This window comes from Pristiophorus japonicus, chromosome 22, assembly GCF_044704955.1.
Source record: "Pristiophorus japonicus isolate sPriJap1 chromosome 22, sPriJap1.hap1, whole genome shotgun sequence".
Lineage (NCBI taxonomy): Eukaryota > Metazoa > Chordata > Chondrichthyes > Pristiophoridae > Pristiophorus > Pristiophorus japonicus.
The window spans coordinates 48,653,103-48,674,884 of NC_091998.1; the positions used below are offsets into that span (position 1 = coordinate 48,653,103).

The 21,782-nt window shown below is 47.3% G+C and overlaps 1 protein-coding gene across 8 annotated transcripts in view; it reads right to left on the reverse strand.

The window, feature by feature from the left end:
* Nucleotides 1–409: 409 nt before the first annotated feature.
* The window catches only part of LOC139235022 (netrin receptor UNC5D-like), a 664,622-nt gene continuing 643,249 nt past the window's right edge, over nucleotides 410–21,782 (reverse strand). For 7 of the 8 annotated variants that reach the window (XM_070866104.1, XM_070866107.1, XM_070866110.1 and 4 more), the window contains 4 exons: nucleotides 19,644–19,793; nucleotides 13,323–13,490; nucleotides 7,498–7,676; nucleotides 410–3,449 (listed from right to left, as the gene is read on the reverse strand). In XM_070866104.1, the coding sequence (XP_070722205.1) occupies nucleotides 3,257–3,449; nucleotides 7,498–7,676; nucleotides 13,323–13,490; nucleotides 19,644–19,793 (690 nt within the window). In that variant the 3' untranslated portion in view covers nucleotides 410–3,256. The remainder of the gene's footprint in view (nucleotides 3,450–7,497; nucleotides 7,677–13,322; nucleotides 13,491–19,643; nucleotides 19,794–21,782) is intronic. The other variant, XM_070866105.1, reaches the window with a different exon arrangement.

Consider the following 21,782-nt stretch of genomic DNA (forward strand, 5'->3'; position numbering starts at 1 on the left):
AGATATGAGGGGAAACGTCTTCACCCAGAGGGTGGTGGGGGTCTGGAACTCACTGCCTGAAAGGGTGGTAGAGGCAGAAACCCTTACCACATTTAAAAAGTACCTGGATGTGCACCTGAAGTGCCGTAACCTACAGGGCTACGCTCCAAGAGCTGGAAAGTGGGATTAGGCTGGATAGCTCTTTGACGGTCGGCGCGGACACAATGGGCCAAAATGGCCTCCTTCTGTGCTGTAAACTTCTATGATTCTATGATGGGGTCTGCAGTATAAGCAAGTCAGTCACACGGCACAAGGTTCTCATGACTGGAGCTGTTTGCGTCTCCACTGTTTATGGGTCCACTCCCACCACCATCTTGTCAGCCCATAATCCGCGGAGCCTTCCGTCAACACAAAACAAGGAGGAAAAAAAAAATCAAGACCCACATAAATTTTATGATTTGCACGCAGGAAAAAAAAACACGCACACACACCTGGATCCACATAATCTGCGGAGTAAATCTTTTACATTTAGATTCCGATAGAAATGGGCCTTTGTCGGTTGATGGGGCAGAATGGAGGCATGAGTAAATAGCTTACAAAATCCATCAAGAGTTCAGCGGGAACATTTGCGCCAAATGTAGATGAACAAGACAATATTCAGAAGGAACAAGAGGAGGATGGAACAGTTACTTCAACATATAAAGGTGCAACAATTATTTCAGCAACCGATTAAAACCAACGCTGGGTTTGAAGAGGGCAAACTCGCTGCTTCCTTTGCCGTATTTCAGTTGCAGTTGGCTTGAGTTAATTTTCTGCGTCTCTCATGGAGGTGAGCGTTTATTTTGTTTTTTCAGAAAGCAGAACAGAAAGGACCATAACGGTCGCAGATCAAGGTATCCCTTGCAACCACGTTTCTCAGGATTAAACGTCCCCTTTCCCCAGCATTGGAAAAAGGTCAGGCCGACCACTTTGGGTGTGGATTCTTCGTCTGAGCAAAGGGCTCCACGCCCGGGAGGCCCTGACTTTGCTGTGTGTGTCGATGTGGACGGATATGTTGTGCGCCCCCAGCACTGCCCTCTTTCATTTGAAGTCTTCAGCTGATCGCTTGCTATGCAACATTTACACATTAACATGCACAGGACGTTACATATGGACACAACTGATTAACGTTTGGTGCATAGTCATTGCAGTGAGAGGAGAGGGAGGGGGCGGGGAGGGGAGGGGAGAGTTTCCCAAGCATCCGTCCATCTATCATCAGGCCCCTCCCAGGTGTAACCACTGGTCACGCCCATTGGCGAAGGTATCGCGAAGCTCAATCTCTTCAGTGCTTTGTCGGCAGGAGGTCTGCAGCCATCCTAACGCTGCTTTGTTCAGCTTATTTCGATGGGGACGGAGGGGCAGGGCCACGGTGTGCCAATCCCCTTTTGCCAGACTGGAGAGGACTGAGAAGGCACAATGATGTTTAGGGGACGGGGCGGTGGGCTCACATTTGCGATTGAGATTAAGAAAAAGGCAGAAAGAGAGAGCGAGAGACGCTCACGGGATAGATGCCGGACAAATAAAGTCCCACCGGGCCTGAACTTGCGGTCGGAGGCTTCCCGCGGGCGGGAAGGGTTGGGCCTCCGAACCGCGCTAAAACGACGCGCCTACCCGATGGCGGTGGATCCACGGGGATTCGCGCTCCTGGGCCTCCACGCGTAGGCCTGCGTAAAGGCCCACGTGTCCCAGGGATGCAGGCGGTTCGCAAGCGTCCCTGGGATCACGTGGCCCGGCCCAACCAATCAGAAAAGGGGATTCCCATTATGCTTGTGGGGATTCCATTTCCGCATGTAATCCCCAAAGCTTCGTAGAAATCACCCAAAAATACACCTTGAAATTTTTTTTAAATTGTACGTTTAAAATTAATTAAAATACAATTTCATTAACACAGTTAAAACGAAAATGTAACTTTTTGAAAATTAAATGTAAACATTTTTCAACATTGTGCCAAAAATAACACAAACCTATTTTGATTTTGAGTGTTAAGATGATTTTAAAAGTTTTATTTTGAAATTTATTTAAACCCTCAGGCCCAACGCCTGCTTTTACCAGGCATAAGAGTTTCAGGGGCATCCGCTGGGCAAATAGCCCAACTCTTCGCCAGCAAATGTCCATTTCCCGGGGATGCGGAGGATCTGTCAAGCAGATTCTTAACAGACCACAAGTTCCAGGTTTTCACGCATGCGCAGCGCATGGGGTATACTGGAACCTGCGGGAAACTTACAACAGCGTACGGGGTCATAGGTCCTGGAAAATCCGGGCCCATGTTTATATTTTATTCATTCGTGGGATGTGGGCGTCGCTGGCAAGGCCGGCATTTATTGCCCGTCCCTAATTGCCCCTCGAGAAGGTGGTGGTGAGCTGCCTTCTTGAACCGCTGCAGTCCCGTGCGGTGAAGGTGCTCCCACAGTGCTGTTAGGGAGGGAGTTCCAGGATTTTGACCCAGCGGCGATGAAGGAACGGCCGATATATTCCCAAGTCAGGATGGTGTGTGACTGTGAGGGGAGCGTGGAGGTGGTGGTGTTCCCATGCGCCTGTTGCCCTTGTCCTTCTAGGTGGTAGAGGTCGCGGGTTCGGGAGGTGCTGTTGCAGAAGCCTTGGCGAGTTGCTGCAGTGCATCTTGTAGATGGTGCACACTGCAGCCACAGTGCGCCGGTGGTGGAGGGAGGGAATGTTGAAGGTGGTGCGTGGGGTGCTGGTCAAGCGGGCCTGCTTTGTCCTGGACAGTGAAACAAGTGGCTGAGTAACGGTTCGATTCCAGTGCAGTCAATTGTAGCCGACAACTCCAAGTGCTGGCCATTGACACCATCCCGTTCCCTCACTGCCACAGGGATAAATTGAGAGACAAAGCTTGCAATTAGCAGCCACGTGTAATTCTGAAGGCTGGGAAATCCCTGGGAGTGCGCTTTACGGGATTTCCGACCGGTGAAGTAATGGCGGGCGGAACGCGGAACCGACGGAGGAATTTCCCGTCCGAAATACGCACAGAATTGTGATCGTCTGCAGCCAATCGATATAGACTGCCGACGATCAATTGATACGATCATTTATAATTGGTGCACCCTTGCCGGCAATATTTACAAATAAATTCTATTTACATACACATCCAAAGATCTGGACAGTAAACCATATTGCATTTCCTGAGAAATCTTTCCGATATTGTGACTGAGCAACGCTTGCTCAGGGTTGGAGCGGGGCCCAGAGGTTGATCTGGGTTTTGACGGCACTGGGGTCTGATTCACCCGCCATAGTTGTAGTCTGTTTCCTCTCCGTTGCCTTCTGCTGTCACAGAGGCAGGACACTGGATCCTGCCGATCTCCTCCAGCGCACTGGCTAACGAGTCAAGGTCTCTGTCATTTTGATGCTGTGCCTCCCATATGTCCAAGATTGTACCAGATGGGCTGCTTTTAATTGCAAAGTAGCTCAAGTTCCTGCAAAAAACAAAGACTTGCATTTATATAGCACTTTGCTCACCCCTTGTGCTCGCTGACCTACATTGGCTCCCGGTTAAGCAACACCTCAATTTCAAAATTCTCATCCTTGTTTTCAAATCCCTCCATGGCCCTCGCCCCTCCCTATCTCTGTAATCTCCTCCGGCCCCACAACCCCCCCCGAGATGTCTGCGCTCCTCTAATTCTGCCCTCTTGAGCATCCCTGGTTATAATCGCTCAATCATTGGTGGGCGTGCCTTCTGTTGCCTGGGCCCCAAGCTCTAGAACTCCCTGCCTAAACTTATCCACCTCTCTACCTCACTTTCCTCCTTTAAGACGCTCTTTGAAATTCTTCTTATCTGGTTCGGTGTCAAATTTATTTGTTTTGCCTTAAAACACTGCTGTGAAGCGCTTTGGGATGTTTTACTAGGTTAAAGGCGCTATATAAATAGAAGTTGTTGTTGTTGCATAACCTCAGGACGTCCCAAAGCGCTTTACAGCCAATGAAGTATTTTTTGGAGTGTAGTCACTGTTGTAATGTAGGAAACGTGGCAGCCAATTTGCGCACAGCAAGCTCCCACAAACAGCAATGTGATAATGACCAGATAATCTGTTTTTAGTGATGTTGATTGAGGGATAAATATCTTTAGTTACGTGAAAAAACTCCTTAGAGCAGAAAAGGTTATGAGGTGATTTACAGGAGTACTTCAGTGTGTATCAGTATTTGCAGGGGGTCCCCAGGAGTGTGTCAGTATTTACAGGGGGTCCCTGGGAGTGTGTCAATATTTGCAGGGAGTCCCTGGGAGTGTGTCGGTATTTGCAGGGGGTCCCCGGGAGTATATCAGTATTTGCAGGGGGTCCCCGGGAGTGTGTCAGTATTTGCAGGGGGTCCCTGGGATAACTCCCCCACTCTTTTTCGAAATAGTGCCCATGGGATCTTTTACGTCCACCTGAGAGAGCAGATGCTGCCTCGGTTTAAAGTCTCATCTGAAAGACGGCACCTCCCACAGTACAGCGCTCCCTCAGTACTGCGCTGGAGTGTCAGCCTAGATTTTTGTGCTCAAAGTCTCTGGAGTGGGACTTGAACTCACAACCTTCTGAGGCAAGAGGGCTACCTACTGAGCCATAGTTGATACCATGCAAAGGGAAAGCAGACCAGTCAGAAAAGTTGAGCACCTCTGCAATCTATTAAAATCAGCCACCGCTAATGTCCTAAAGTCGGCCGTACAATTTTTAAATTGACTACTAGCCTGATAGCTCTGTGGGTTTAGCCAGTGAAGTGACCAGGCCATTCAACCAAGAAAGTCTCAGGTTTAATTCCCCCGCTTTATGAAGATCATGTTGAGATTGGGTGATAGTGTAAATGTCAAGTCGAATGAAAATCGGGAGAGAGGTATAACGGGTGTCTGATCTGATAACAATTCTTTTACACGAGTGTCCAAAGTCAAACTGATCCACTCTGTCACCTTAACAGACCAAATGGTCAATGGCCCTCCCATTCAGTACTGGGGGTATGTATGTGTGGACGTCGGCTAGGGAATGATCAAGGTTGGCAGCAATGCCATCCACAGTCAAATAGCCCACCAAAGCTCAATGCCTAGGTACACACCTGAACAATGGCCACTCGGGACTCCCTGCAAATACTGACACACTCCCGGGGACACCCTGTAAATACTGACACACTCCCGGGGACACCCTGTAAACACTGACACACTCCCGGGGACACCCTGTAAATACTGACACACTCCCGGGGACCCCCTGTAAATACTGACACACTCCCGTGGACCCCCTGCAAATACTGACACACTCTTGTGGACCCTCTGTAAATACTGACACCCCCGGGACCCTCTGTAAATACTGACACACCCCCGGGAACTCTGTAAATACTGACACACTCCTGTGGACCCTCTGTAAATATTGACACACCCCTAGAGACCCCCTGTAAATACTGACACACTCTCCTGGGGAACCTTTGTAAATACTGACACACTCCCGGGGATTCCCCTGTAAATACTGACACACTCCCGAGGACCTCCTATAAATACTGACACACTCCCGGGGACCCCCTGTAAATACTGATACACTCTCGGGGACCCCCTGTAAATACTGGCACACTCCCAGAGATACACACTGAGGAATCCCTGTAAATCTCCTCATAACCTTCTCTGCTCTGAGGAGAATAATCCCAGTTAGTTTTCCCACATAACTTAAGATGCTCATCCCTTAAACCATTCTGATAAATCTCCTCTGCACCCTCTCCAAGTCCTTGACATCCTTCCTAAAGTGCGGTGCCCAGAATTGGATACAACACTCCAGTTGAGACCTAACCAGTGATTTATGAAGGTTTACCATAAATTGCTTGCTTTTGCAAAATAAGATACAAGTTGTTGTTGTTGTTGTTTTGTACTTTATGCCTCTACCTATAAAGACTAAGGATCCCCTATGCTTTTTTTTAACTGACTCATGAACTTGATTAATGCAGCATTTCCCGTCATTATGACCCGATGGCCAGAAAATTGGTTTTGAGCCAATGAATGAAATAAAGTTTCTCCAGCTTGGTTAGTCCCGATGTATAACTGCCACTGCACATTGCTTCCAATGCAAACTGTCATGAACCAAGTGTAAAATGCAGTTACTTCCTTGGACATTCTGAACACCCTGGGCCTCGCACATTAAAGACTGGAGAAAACCTGTGGTAATCTTTCATTCCTAAAGCCTCAACTTCCCATCAAGACCCTCAACTTCCCATCAAGGCCCTTAACTTTCCATCAATGGCCACAACTTTCCATCAAAGGCCACAACTTTCCATCAAAGGCCACAACTTTCCATCAAAGGCCTTAACTTTCCATCAAAGGCCACAACTTTCCATCAAGGCCCTTAACTTTCCATCAAAGGCCACAACTTTCCATCAAGGCCCTTAACTTTCCATCAAAGGTCTTAACTTTCCATCAAAGGCCACAACTTTCCATCAAGGCCCTTAACTTTCCATCAAGGCCCTTAACTTTCCATCAAGGCCCTTAACTTTCCATCAAGGCCCTTAACTTTCCATCAAGGCCCTTAACTTTCCATCAAAGGCCTTAACTTTCCATCAAAGGCCACAACTTTCCATCAAAGGCCACAACTTTCCATCAAAGGCCACAACTTTCCATCAATGGCCTTAACTTTCCATCAAAGGCCACAACTTTCCATCAAAGGCCACAACTTTCCATCAAAGGCCTTAACTTTCCATCAAAGGCCACAACTTTCCATCAAAGGCCACAACTTTCCATCAATGGCCTTAACTTTCCATCAAAGGCCTTAACTTTCCATCAAAGGCCTTAACTTTCCATCAATGGCCTTAAATTTCCATCAAAGGCCACAACTTTCCATCAGAGGCCTTAACTTTCCATCAAAGGCCACAACTTTCCATCAAAGGCCACAACTTTCCATCAAAGGCCACAACTTTCCATCAAAGGCCTTAACTTTCCATCAAAGGCCACAACTTTCCATCAAAGGCCTTAACTTTCCATCAAAGGCCACAACTTTCCATCAAAAGCCACAACTTTCCATCAAAGACCTTAACGTTCCATCATGGGCCTCAACTTTCTCAGTTCCGATCTTAATTTACATTTAAAAGCCCGGGTAAAATAAATGGCCTGAACCTGATCAGTGAAGGAACATCACCTCACATGACCAAAGAGCCAGAGTACACTGTGGTCCTTCAACCAGCATCTCCCAAGACCCACCTACAAGGCAGCACATGACCACATCTCAGCCCCACATAAACTTCCGTTGGTCCGTTGCCGTGGTGACTCAGTGGGCTAATTACACGGCGTGCTTGGGCTACTCTATGGAGACTTCTTACTGGACCATTGTGCTGCTTATGCTTTTTCCAAGTTCGCCCTGGCAATATTAAACCGTTAAACGAAAACAGAAAGTGCTGGAAGCACGCAACAGGTCAGGCAGCATCTGTGGAGGCGTTTGTGCAAATTCAAACCGAGATTAACACAAAAGCTGGCTTTTAGAAAATCACCTGCTCTCCCAGTTGGATCACCCTTATTCCACTTACCTCTCTATGTGGAGTTTCTGTGCTAACAGCCGCCAGTCTTTGCCTGAAGCACTGGGAACGTCAAAAGTGGAACAGATTTTCTGTCTGATGGAATATGGGATCTTAAACGCTTTGGGATCGGCTAAAGTGACCATGCCACTTGCAGCCTGTGCACAGAAGTGAACAGCTTCTCTCTCGTCCTGTAAGAGTAGGCAAGCGATTTTAATAATCATCCACAACTGAAAAGAGCAGTCGCACTATTTTCAAGCTAACTTTTATATTGAAAAGAAAATGTACTTCCTTACACAGGGAGCCTGCAGGCCAATCCCTCAAAATGTGCCCTCCAAAAAATATTATCAATTCCCATTCTCATGTTGATGCATCATCTGAGAACTATCTATACACATGGGTATGGTGGCATAGTAGTTATGTTACTGGATTAGTAATCCAGAGGCCACAGAATACTGTGTCTGGGCAATTGATCTGTAGACCCGAGTTCAAATCCCAGCATGACAATTAAATAAATCTGGAATTAAAAAGCTAGTCATGGAACTACTGGACTGTTGTTTTAAAACAAAAAAGGGCACTAATGCCCTTTATCGGTCTGGCCTATAAAGAGTTGGCTCTTAACTGCTCCTCCGAAATGGCCTAGCCAACCACCAGTTGGGGAAAAACCTTCACCACACGGGACTGCAGCAGTTCAAGAAAGTGGCTCACCATCGCCTTCTCATGGGCAATAAATGCAGTGACGCCCACATTCCGGGAACGAATTAAAAAATGAAATGTTCATCGGTTCTGAATGTCTCACAGCAAACTCTAAAAGTAAGTGGATGCTGCTGGACTGGGAGAAGTGTTGCCTGTGTGATGTTGTGCATGATTTCCCTGGTGTCCCTCCGGCTTGTACCACTCGCAATCAGCTCTACAGGTAGGCAGACATATTGGACGCAATGAGGTACACAGGATAGTATACTCTTTATTAAAAATCTCACAGCGACGTCTCTTTCCTGTAAGCAATATGGCCGTGTCCAAATAATAACTGGATATTTAGGCATTAAACTGGGCTGAAAGTGATTTGAGGAAATTATATCTAGAAAAAAAAAATATTCTTTCCAATTCTGTCGAATAAAGGGAAGGGGGATTAAAACCAATTGCATTAAAATATCCTTTCCAAAAATGCCTCGAGTTGGTAGTTCGCCTTCCCATACAGGACTTCAATTGTTTTCAATAACTTTTATTATTGCATTTTTGAAACACACCTCAATGAGATGAATCCAATATACAGAGCAATGTTAAGGCTGCACAAAAGGCAGCTGGAAACCGAGACTAGTTATGTGTAATGTATTTGCTTCAAGGGTTCTTTGCTTAAGAATTCATAGCAACACATTTCTATTAAGAACTAGTTGGTTTATGAGCAAAGGTTTAACAATCACACTACATATTACCAGTTCATCCACTAGGTTCACAACCACCTGCCTCATCGTGGATTCTCTGAACCCAACTGGCCGGGGTTTTAGTGAGACATGTGAATGTCACGTGACTGGCTAAGCCACTCACAACTCAACAGCTCTATCAACCTGTGAGCACACATTGCATTATGGAACAGAGATAAACAGGGCTCCAGTCAACTGAGGGAAAAAGGCTTAAGCAGATTATGCCAACTAATGACAACATTCTTTCCAAGAAATTCGCTGGAGGCCACAAAGAAGGCATTGTACTGTGGAGCGGGCTTTCTCTTGAGAAAGGGAGGGGATCATTGCATTGGAAGGTTAATGGTGTAACAGTCTGCTGCAACCCCTTCAGCTCTTATTGTAGATGCTCTAGGACAGGGTGATGGGTATCTGTGACACAGTTCCCAGGGAGACAATGGATGAGTTTTTCACATGCACACATTGTCGTTAACATAGGTTCTTAGGCGCGACAGTGGCATAGTGGTTATTTCTTAAAAATGTTTTTATTCATTCACGGAATGTGGGCGTCGCTGACAAGGCCGGCATTTATTGCCAATCCCTAATTGCCCTCGAGAAGGTGGCGGTGAGCCGCCATCTTGAACCGCTGCAGTCCGTGTGGTGAAGGTGCTCCCACAGTGCTGTTGGGGAGCGAGTTCCTGGATTTTGACCCGGCGACGATGAAGGAACGGCCGATATATTTCCAAGTCAGGATGGTGTGTGGCTTGGAGACGTTATATTACTGGACTAGTGATCCAGATGTCTGCACTAATTAATCCAGGGTATGTAAGTTCACAATCCTACCATGGCAATTCGAGAACTTGAATTCAGTAAAATGAAATATCTGGAAATAATAGTGTGCATAAAAGCAGGTGGTCGTAAAAACACAACTGGTTCTGCCGACCTTATCCAGTCTGGCCTATACGTGACTCCAGTCCCACGCCAACGTGGTTGACTCTTTTAACTGTCCTGTGCAATGACTGAGCAAGCCAGTCCGTTGTACGAAACATTGGGCGACTGGGGTTGATTATAACAAAAACGTGCATTTATATTGCACCTTTAATGCAGTCCCAACAGGACCACTTTCAAACAAAATTTGACACCAAGCCACAGAGGACAAAGGGCACTGAGGACAGGTTACCAAAAGATAGGTCCAAGAGGTAGGAGTGTCATAAAGGAGGAAAGAGAGGTGGTAACGCTTAGGCAGGTCATTCTTGAGCCTAGGGCCCAGGCAGCTGAAGGCACGGCCGCCAATGGTGGAGCAATTCAAATCGGGGCTATGCAAGCGGCCAGAATTGGAGGAGCGCAGAGATCTTGGATGGTTGTGGGGCTGGAGGAGAACATAAGAACATAAGAAATAGGAGCAGGAGTAGGCCATACGGCCCCTCGAGCCTGCTCCGCCATCTAATACAATCATGGTTGATCCGATCATGGACTCAAGTCCACTTCCCTGCCCGCTCTCCATAGCCCCTTATTCCCTTATCGATTAAGAAACTGTCTATCTCTGTCTTAAATTTATTCAATGTCCCAGCTTCCACAGCTCTCTGAGGCAGCGAATTCCACAGATTTACAACCCTCTGAGAGAAGAAATTCCTCCTCATCTCAGTTTTAAACGGGCGGCCCTTTATTCTAAGATTACAGAGATAGGGAGGGAGCGAGGGCCATGGAGGGATTTGAAAACAAGGATGAGAATTTTGAAATCAAGGCATTGCTTAACCGGGAGCCAATGTAGTTCAGCGAGCAAAGGGAGTGATGGGTGAGCGGGACTTGGTGCGAGTTAGGACACAGGCTGTTGAGTTTTGGATCAACCCAAACTTTTGGTGGGTGGAAGACGGGAGGCCAGCCAGGAAAGCATTGGAATGGTCAAGTCTAGAGGTAACAAATGTACGCATAAGGGCTTCAGCAGCGGGTGGGTTGAGGCGGGAGCGGATACGCGTGATGTTATGACGTTGGAAGCAGGCAGTCTGGGTGATGGAGCGGCTATGGGGTCAGCCTTGCCAGCGACGCCCACATCCTGTGAATAAATTTGAAAAAAGACCATTTAAAAATCAGTGTGAAAAGAGGGACTGTATATTTTGATGAAATGTTTTTTCGGGCACCACCTAATAATGGCCCAAGTGAACAGTCCTTGTTCCAAGGGAGGCTATGTTGTGAGGGTCTCAGCTTAGTTTATCCACAGAGTGCACCTGTGGAAGGAACTTTTTCCACCGAGCATCTGGGGACCCAGTTGGCAGAAATATCTGACACCGCAGGATCTGAATTAATCCATACACCAGACTGATAGAATCTGCAACGCAGCCGCCGTCAAACTCTGGAGGAGAGGGTCGCAGCGGAGAACTTACAATTTGCCTGGGTTCAGAAAGATCTAGCCACCGTGGACTTGGCCTCCAGCAGAATCACATCACAGAAAGCCGGCTCTTGAGGACAGAAGATCTAACGCCAGAGCTTTTTGTACAACACGTTTCAAAAAAGAGTCAAACCTGCTGCATCTTTTAAAAAAAGATATATCAAAGGATATCTCACATTCAAAACACAAAAAACAATCAAAGCACATTTCATCGAGTCGTACAGCACAGGAGGAGACCCTACACCCCAACGTGTCTGTGCCGGCTCTTTGAAAGAGCTTTCCAATTAGTCCCATCTCCTGCTCCTTCCCCATAACCCAGCGAAATTTTCCCTTTCAAGTATTTATGAAATTCCCTTTTGATAGTTACTATTGAACCTGCTTTCATCACTCTTTTCAGGCAACAACTCGCTGCGTGAAAAACATTCTCCTCACCTCGTCCCTGGCTCTTTTGCCAATCACCATAAATCTGTGTCCTCTGGTTACCGACCCTTCTGCCACTGGAAACACAGTTTTTCCTTATTTGCTCTATTAAAAACCCTTCATGATTTTGAACACTATCAAATCTCCCCTTGACCTTCACTGCTCTGAGGAGAACAACCCCAGCTTCTCCAGTCTCTCCGCATTAAATGTAGTATCTCCAAATTTGCGGATGACACTAAGTTGGGTGGCAGTGTGAGCTGCGAGGAGGATGCTATGAGGCTGCAGAGTGACTTGGATAGGTTAGGTGAGTGGGCAAATGAATGGCAGATGAAGTATAATGTGGATAAATGTGAGGTTATCCACTTTGGTGGTAAAAACAGAGAGGCAGACTATTATCTGAATGGTGACAGATTAGGAAAAGGGGAGGTGCAACGAGACCTGGGTGTCATGGTACATCAGTCATTGAAGGTTGGCATGCAGGTACAGCAGGCGGTTAAGAAAGCAAATGGCATGTTGGCCTTCATAGCGAGGGGATTCGAGTACAGGGGCAGGGAGGTGTTGCTACAGTTGTACAGGGCCTTGGTGAGGCCACACCTGGAGTATTGTGTTCAGTTTGGGTCTCCTAACTTGAGGAAGGACATTCTTGCTATTGAGGGAGTGCAGCAAAGATTCACCAGACTGATTCCCGGGATGGTGGGACTGACCTATCAAGAAAGACTGGATCAACTGGGCTTGTATTCACTGGAGTTCAGAAGAATGAGAGGGGATCTCATAGAAACGTTTAAAATTCTGACGGGTTTAGACAGGTTAGATGCAGGAAGAATGTTCCCAATGTTGGGGAAGTCCAGAACCAGGGGTCACAGTCTAAGGATACGGGCTAAGCCATTTAGGACCGCGATGAGGAGAAACTTCTTCACCCAGAGAGTGGTGAACCTGTGGAATTCTCTACCACAGAAAGTAGTTGAGGCCAATTCACTAAATATATTCAAAAGGGAGTTAGATGAAGTCCTTACTACTCGGGGGATCAAGGGGTATGGCGAGAAAGCAGGAAGGGGGTACTGAAGTTTCATGTTCAGCCATGAACTCATTGAATGGCGGTGCAGGCTAGAAGGGCTGAATGGCCTGCTCCTGCATCTAGTTTCTATGTTTCTATCACTGAAGTCCATCATCCCTGGGACCGTTCTAGTAAACCTCCTCTGCACCCTCTCCAAAGCCCTGACATCCTTCTACTTAAATATATTTTGCACCACATAAGGGTAGATTTTCAATTTGCTGGTTGGGTTTAAAACTGACATAGAAACATAGAAAATAGATGCAGGAGCAGGCCATTTGGCCCTTCGAGCCTGCACCACCATTCAATATGATCATGGCTGATCATGCAACTTCAGTACCCCATTCCTGCTTTCTCTCCATATCCCTTGATCCCTTTAGCCATAAGGGCCAATATTTAAAAGGGATAAATATTGGAAGGAGAAAAAATTGCTGCGATCTGGGAAAAGGGCGGGGGGGGGGTGAGACTAACTGAATTGCTCTTTGAACGAGCCGGCGCAGACTCGATGGGCCGATTTGGCTCTCGCGCTGGTCTCTGGTTCAACCCTAAATCTACGTTCCCCTGGGAATCTTGTGGCTGTTACCTCAAGGATGGAGGTGTTGAGATGGAAGATCTGCTCATCGCCCTTGAGCTGCCGGATGCAGATCTTACAGGAGAGCTGCGCTGTAGCTGAGTTGAATCTTTCCACTCGAAAGGCACATGGCAGGGGCTGCTGGTTCCTGCACCATATATGGGAAAAGGTAAATTCCTGCTGGAGAGAGAACACAGAATCAGTCTCCCTTTGAAAACTGTTCCTTTAAAAAAAAAATAGATTTACATTAGCGAGAGAGTGTCAGCTGTGGCTCAGTGGGCAGCACAGAACATAGAAACACAGAAACATAGAAAATAGGTGCAGGAGTAGGCTATTTGACCCTTCGAGCCTGCACCACCATTCAATACGATCATGGCTGATCATTCTCCTCAGAATCTCTTTCCTGCTTTCTCTCCAAGCCCCTTGATCCCTTTAGCCGTAAGGGCCGTATCTAACTCCCTCTTGAATATATCTAATGGACTGGCATCAACAACTGTCTGCGGTAGACAACATAAGAACATAAGAAATAGGAGCAGGAGCAGGCCATACGGCCCCTCGAGCCTGCTCGGCCATTCAATACGATAGTGGCTGATCCGATCATGGACTCAGGTCCACTTCCCTGCCTCTCACACTAGCCTCTGAGTCTGAAGGTTGTGGGTTCAAGTCCCACTCCAGAGACTTGAGCACATAAATCTAGGCTGACACTCCAGTGCAGTGCTGGGGGAGCGCCGCACTGTCGGAGCATGCCTTCTTTTGGATGAGACGTTAAACCGAGGCTCTGTCTGCTCTCTCAGGTGGACCTAAAAGATCCCACGGCCACTATTTCGAAGAAGAGCGGGGGAGTTATCCCCGGTGTTCTGGGCCAATATATATCCCTCAATCAACATCACTAAAACTGATGATCTGGTCATTATCACGTTGCTGTTTTTAGGGAGCTTGCTGTACGCAAATTGGCTGCTGCGTTTCCTAGATTACAACAGTGGCTGCACTTCAAAAAGTACTTAATTGGCTGTAAAGCGCTTTGAGGTGTCTGGCGGTCGTGAAAGGAGCTATATAAATGCAATCATTTTATTTTAAACGGGGACTCAGTTATATGGGGCAATTTTCCAACTTTCCAACTTTCCAACCAGGAGTAGAATACTGGAAAATCGGGAACTTGCTGTGCAATGATCCTGTTAAGCTGCTCTGCCACACGGCAGTCTGGAGGATGCACGCGGGCCACTCACCGGCTGGTAAATGGAAAAAAACGCGCATGCACGAAAATTTGAATGGGCCGTGCACAAAACAAAAAGTTTGAGGGAACATTACTGTTCTCGGTAATTGTGTGGCCGTTACTTCATAGGGTTAATAAACGACACGTGGCGGTGGGGGGAAGTTCAAAGTCCTAAAATGGCCCCCATCCACTCAATCAATTGTATCTACTATAAATCAAATATTTATGCTTGTCGAGCCAATAGTGGATAGAATTGAGTTTGAGCGGTTTAGCTGATTGAGTCCGAACCAGACTATCATGGCATCCTATAATCCTCTCCATTACCCACACGTCCTACTCTCAGCTCCATGACATCGCCCGTCCCCGCCCCTGCTTCAGCTCAGCTGAAACCCTCATCTGTGCCTTTGTTACCCCCCACACCCACCTCAACTACTCCTTGTGGTAGCGAGTTCCACATTCTAACCACTCTCTAAGTAGGCTGCGTTTATTTGCAACACCAGTGGGTTGGATCAGTTTGCTGATTGGTCGCCTTGGAGGAAAAACACATCCAATAGTTTGTCTGAATGCGCGATTTGATCCAGTCTTGTCATGCTGCCTGTAGTTGATGACAGTATAGTTAGCTGTGTGAAGATCCTCTGTTATCTAGTGCTCTGCAATTGTAATTATAGTTGTCCTGGTATAGTAAAATAAATAATATATACTCTAATTAGTGGGTTAATTACTTCTTTGGCGCTTTATGTATTTTTCCTTCCAGAAGTGCTAAAAATTATTTAATTCAGAATAAAGGAACCATGTGTTTGGGATCCGTGTGTTGGGTCCATGTGTGTGGGGACTGTGTATGGGGTGCATGTGTGTGAGGGGTGGAGTGTGTGTGGGATGCGTGTATGCAGGGACTGTGTGTGGGGTGTGTGTGTGTGGATGTGTGTGTGGGGTGCGTGTGAGTGGGATCTATGTGTGTGGGGTGCATGAGTGGGTGAGTGTGTGTGGGTGCATATGTGCGTGGGGTGTGTGTGGGATGTGTGTGGGGGGGGGTGTGTGTGTGAGGAGTGAGTGTGTGTGGGTGTGTGTGTGTGAGTACGTGTATGTGGGGTGTGTGTGTGGGTGTGGGGTGTGTGTGGGTGAGTTGTGTCGGGTGTGTGTGGGGTGTGCGTGTGGGTGTGTGTGTGAGGAGTGAGTGTGTGGGTGTGTGTGTGAGGAGTGAGTGTGTTGGTGTGTGTGTGTGGGATATGTGTGGAGTGTGTGTGGAGGGGGTGTGTGTGGGCGTGTGTGTGCAAGTGTGTGTGTGGGATCTGTGTGTGTGTGTGTGTGTGGATGTGTGTGTGGGGTACGTGTGTGTGGGGGTGCGTGTATGTGGTGTGTGTGTGTGTGTGTGTGGGGCGTGTGTGTGGGGGTTGTGTGTGTGTGTGTGTGGGGCGTGAGTGTGGAGGTTGTGTGTGTGTGTGTGTGTGTGTGGGTGAGTGTGTGTGAGGGGTGCGTGTATGTGGGGTGTGTGTGTGTGTGGGTGTGTGTGGGGACAAGAAATGTAGATAGTTATAGGCACTGTATAAGATGATTCACACAAGCTGTTCTGCAAAAATTGGCATTCATTAATAACACCATCGTAACTGTCCTTATAAATAAGTGTTAGGCAAAAGAGTCTGGCTCTTGCCACAGTTACAGCAGTAATTTAAAAAATAATTGTAGACAATCACAGAGCTAACAAACAATACTTAATAATTATGGCTGTTGGTCATTATAATATTTGTGATCTGGGATATTCAAATAAAGTAACATAATTCTTAAAAAATACTTTATTAACTAACAAAATGCATGTACGCACCAAAACTACTTCATTATATTTCCACAATATTGAAACAAGACATAAAAATAAATGGTTTAAAAGGCAACATTCGTAACAGTGGCTCAGTGGGCAGCACACTCGCCTCTGGGTCAAAAGGTTGTGGGTTCAAGTCCCACTCCAGGGACTTGAGCGCATAAATCTAGGCTGACACTCCCAGTGCAATTCTGTGGGAGTGCCATGCTGTTGGAGGTGCCGTCTCTCAGATGAGGCGTTAAACCCCAGGCCCATTTTGTCCGCTCAGGTGGATGTGAAAAGGTGCTGTGCCACTATTTGGAGAAAAGCAGGGGAGTTCTCCTCGTGTCAAAATAAATGGTCCACTCATGTGTTCCATTTGCTGTGCACAAATAGGCTTGTGTGTTTGAAAGAATGACTTGAATTTATATAGCGCCTTTCATACCACCGGACGTCCCAAAATGCTTTACAGTTAATGAAATACTTTTGAAGTTTAGTCACTGTTGTAATGTAGGAAACCTGTTTGATTGCACAACAAAAGTACTTCAGTGGCTGTAAAGGTCATAAAATGTGGTAAATAAATACAAGTTACTGCTTTATTTATTTAATATAAACAGAAAGGGGAACAGTTTAGTGTTGGTTTCAGGTTAGTTTAGTAAAAGCAAGATCCCAAACATACTCCACTAGCTACACATGAATTATAAAACTCAACACCTTAGACACCGCCAAGCTGACAGAACATCTTGCGTCAGTTAATCACTGTTTTGAGTTTGCATTCCGTTGCCACACCTGAAAGTGGGAAATGAGTTAACCTCAGGCATTGTGGATGCAAGAACGAATGGTTTCCAAAATATTCAGAAAGTCGATCAAACTCACTGAAGCCATTCTATTACTGATTTTAATTTCCCGATTTTGCGGGGATGGTGGTTATGTTACTGGACCTGTATTCCACAGGCCTGGACTAATGATCCATTTCAGACCTCACCATGGCAGCTGGGGAATTTACATTTAGTTAGTTAAATAAATTGGGCAATTAAAAAGCTAGCGTCAATATAAGATAGTCACCAAAAAAAACAATGGGGAATTCAGAAGAAACTTCTTTACCCAGAGAGTGGTGAGAATGTGGAACTCGCTGCCACAGGGAGTGGTTGAGGCGAATAATATCGATGCATTTAAGGGGAGACTGGACAAGCATATGAGGGAGAAGGGAATAGAGGGTTATGCTGATAGATTTAGATGAGGAAAGACGGGAGGAGGCTCAAATGGAGCATAAACGCCGGCATGGGCTGGTTGGGTCGAATGGCCTGTTTCTGTGCCATGTAATCCTATGTAGTAATGGTGACCATGAAACTACTGGATTGTTGAAAAAACCCATTTGGTTCACTAATCTGCCGCCCTTACCCAGTTTGGGCCTATATAAGAAATAGGAGCAGGAGTAGGCCATTTGGGCCCTCGAGCTTGCTCCGCCATTTAATACGATCATGGCTGATCCGATCATGGACTCAGGTCCACTTCCCTATCCGCTCCACATAACCCCTTATTCCCTTATTGGTTAAGAAACTGTCTATCTCTAACTTAAATTTATTCAATGTCCCGGCTTCCACAGCTCTCTGAGGCAGTGAATTCCACAGATTTACAACCCTCTGAGAGAAGAAATTCCTCCTCATCTCAGTTTTAAATGGGTGGCCCCTTATTCTAAGATTATGCCCCCTAGTTCTAGTCTCCCCCATCAGTGGAAACATCCTCTCTGTATCCACCTTGTCAAGCCCCCTCTTAATCTTATACGTTTCGATAAGATCACCTCTCATTCTTCTGAATTCCAATGAAGTAGAGGCCCAACCTACTCAACCTTTCCTCGTAAGTCAATACCCTCATCTCTGGAATCCACTTAGTGAACCTTCTCTGAACTGCCTCCAAAGCAAGTATATATTTTCTTAAATATGGAAACCAAAACTGCCTGCAGTATTCCAGGTGTGGCCTCACTACTGTCCTGTATAACTGTAGCAAGACTTCCCTGCTTTTATACTCCACCCCTTTGCAATAAAGGCCAAGATTCCATTGGCCTTCCTGATCACTTGCTGTACCTGCATACTAACCTTTTGTGTTTCATGCACAAGTACCCCCAGGTCCCGCTGTACTGCAGCACTTTGCAATTTTTCTCCATTTAAATAATAACTTGCTCTTTGATTTCTTCTGCTAAAGTGCATAACCTCCAGACCCAGACTCCAGACCCACAGCAATGTGGTTGACTTGCAACTGCCCTCTGAAGTGGCCCAGTGAGACTCAGTTGTCAAGAATGCCGCTCACCACCACCTTCTCGAGGGCAATTAGAGATGGGCAATAAATGTAGGCTTTGCTGGTGACGCCCGTGAATGAATTTAAAAAATAAAGTTAAATTCAAATATCTCAGACTGCTAGAGTGGGTATCGAACTCGGGTCCTGATGGATTGCTAGTCCAACCACTAGGCCACCGTCCTGCTTCCACATTCGGCCACCTCCACAAGCTACCTATCGGCGAGCATGTTTCTGCGCTGGCCACTGACCACATATTAATGAGATTTCCGGGCTGCCGCACGCTGCTCCCACTAATGGTCCCGGCCTGCTGATGGTCCGGGACCGCGTGGATTTCCTGCAAGACCATCATCAGGCCGGGGCCAATAGAGGGAGCAGCGTGCGGTGGCATACCACTGCAGGGAGCAGCTCGTGCTGCTGCAGGAGGGCGACGGCTGAGGGGCGAAGGAGCGGCAAAAGTTCATTGAGGGATGTGATCGGGGCCCAGGAGAGGCGTGAGGCAGGGGCCCGGGGAGAGGCGAGGGCCCAGGGGCAGCATGGGCCCAGCCCACACTGCGATATGTGCGCGCACTAGGTCCGTGCAGCAGAGCTGGTCTCCAATCGTCCTGGTTAACCCTTGCCACTGGACCAAGACCTAGCTCTGTCAAGCCCATGTGGTAGCTGGTGTTCAAAGCCAACTGCACGTTAAAAAAATGCACGCACAGGCATCTTCCACCCTTCAGGATGTAGTTCGGGATCCGGAATATTAGCTCCTTCATTGAAACACCTGTGAACTCATCCCTTTTTGGCGTTTCGAGGGGCTGCCTATGATGATGATGATGATTAATGAGAACCCAGGTCCAAAATCGATCACCCACCCCCCCACCCCGTTGATGCCTCTGGGTTTGCAATCCACACTCCACCCACCGCCCGCCCGATTAATATGCAACACAAAAATTGGGTGCGTTAACGAACTATTTACATGTAAGTATTGATCTGCTGTAACCTCTGGGTATACATGCACGTTCGTGAGTAGCGCGCAGACAATGGCAAGTACCTGAAATACAGTTAGTGGCTTGATTCGCCACAAGAATTGGGGTACATCATGCAGGGAGACTTGGAGGCCGTAGGAGTTTGCTTTGAAGTGCAGAGTTCGGGGCTCGTCCAGTAAATGTCCCCCCTGGCTTCTCTCCTCGGTCAGCACCTCCTGGTATTGAAAGAGCACAGCGGTTAATATCTGCTAACGGAGAAGACAGTTATTTCACCCAGCACGAACACTTACAGCCCCGTGGTCACGGGAACTTTCTGTTGAGCGACTAAACAAGAGGATGTGTTTCTGAACTGTAAATAATTCTGGACAATTGTTCTTTCTTAAAAAAATTAGTTCCTGGGATGTGGGCGTCGCTGGCAAGACCGGCATTTATTGCCCATCCCTAATTGCCCCTTGAGAAGGTGGTGGTGAGCCGCCTTCTTGAGCCGCTGCAGTCGGTGTGGTGAAGGTGCTCCCACAGTGCTGTTAGGGAGGGAGTTCCAGGATTTTGACCCAGCGACGATGAAGGAACGGCCGATATATTTCCAAGTCAGGATGGTATGTGGCTTGGAGGGGAACATGGAGGTGATGGTGTTCCCTCGCGCCTGCTACCCTTGTCCTTCTGGGTGGTAGAGGTCGCGGGTTTGGGAGGTGCTGCCCAAGAAACCTTGGCGTGTTGCTGCAGTGCATCTTGTAGATGGTGCACACTGCAGCCACGGTGGAGGGAGTGAATGTTTAAATTAGAAATTTTAAACTAGAAAGACTTGCATTTATTTAGTGCCTGGTCATGTCTGCCAAGAACATCACAAAGTACTTCCCGGACGTGGAATTACTTTGGAACAGCAGTGAACTGTTGTCATTTGGACTCAAGGGGTTACCATGTCACTCACACATACACACACACACACACACACACACATACATACACACACACACAGCAAGGTGAATAATTGATGGAGGAATGGTGGATGGAACAGCATGAGAGCTCTGTGTTATTCTTCAGTAGTGCCATGGGATCTTTCGGGATTGAATTCCTGATCAGACCCTAACCTCGGCAGAATCTCCACAGAGACGCTGGAGAAACAGTGTTAACATCTTGTATGCGGTTCCTCCAGGGTTTTGCCCATCATTTGCCGAAGTTACAGCAGACAATCGAGAGAATGCCTGCAGATATTCAACCCCTCAGTGTTTCCCTGAAGCATTCAGATACACAGGAAGGGCCTTAGTCTTCCTACCATACAACAGTGGCTACACTTCATGGCCCCCATCCGTGCCTTTGTTACCTCCAGACTTGACTATTCCGACACACTCCTGGCTGGCCTCCCATATTCTACCCTAAGTAAACTAGAGGTGATCCAAAACTCGGCTGCCCCGTGTCCTAACTCGCACCAAGTCCTGCTCACCTATCACCCCCTGTGCTCGCTGACCTACAGTGGCTTCCAGTTAAGCAACGCCTCGAAATCAAAATTTTTATCCTTGTTTACAAATCCCTCCATGGCCCTCGCTCCTCCCGATCTCTGTAATCTCCTCCAGCCCCACAAACCCCTGAGTTAACCACCCACCCTGCTATATAACCACCCACCCTGCTATATAACCCCCCGCCCCGATATATAACCCCCTGCCCCACTATATAACCCCCCACCCTGCTATATAACCACCCACCCTGCTATATAACCCCCCGCCCCGATATATAACCCCCTGCCCCACTATATAACCCCCCACCCTGCTATATAACCACACCCATCCTGCAATATAACAACCCGCCCCGCTATATAACCCCCCACCCTGCTATATAACCACCCATCCTGCTATATATCCACCCCCCACCCCCGCCCTTTTATATATCCACCCACTCTGCTGCAGCCAAGTGATTACAATGCTGGGGGGATGTGGAGGATAATGAAATACAGTGGACCTTCCATTGTCATCAATAATTCAGGGGACACCCCCTCCCCCACTCCGCACCCGATCATGGAACTGGTTGGATAATCGACAGTGCCCAAATCTGGGCCTCCCCCACGCAGTGCAGCAAGCCAGAAGGCACGGCATTGAAGGCAAGTGTAGCACAAATGACAGAAAGTGAATTTGGCCTCCCTTGGAAGGTTAGGTTGATTTATGAGAGAGACGAGGTGACTGGGTACGAGAGCAGCAATGCAACATTCTGCA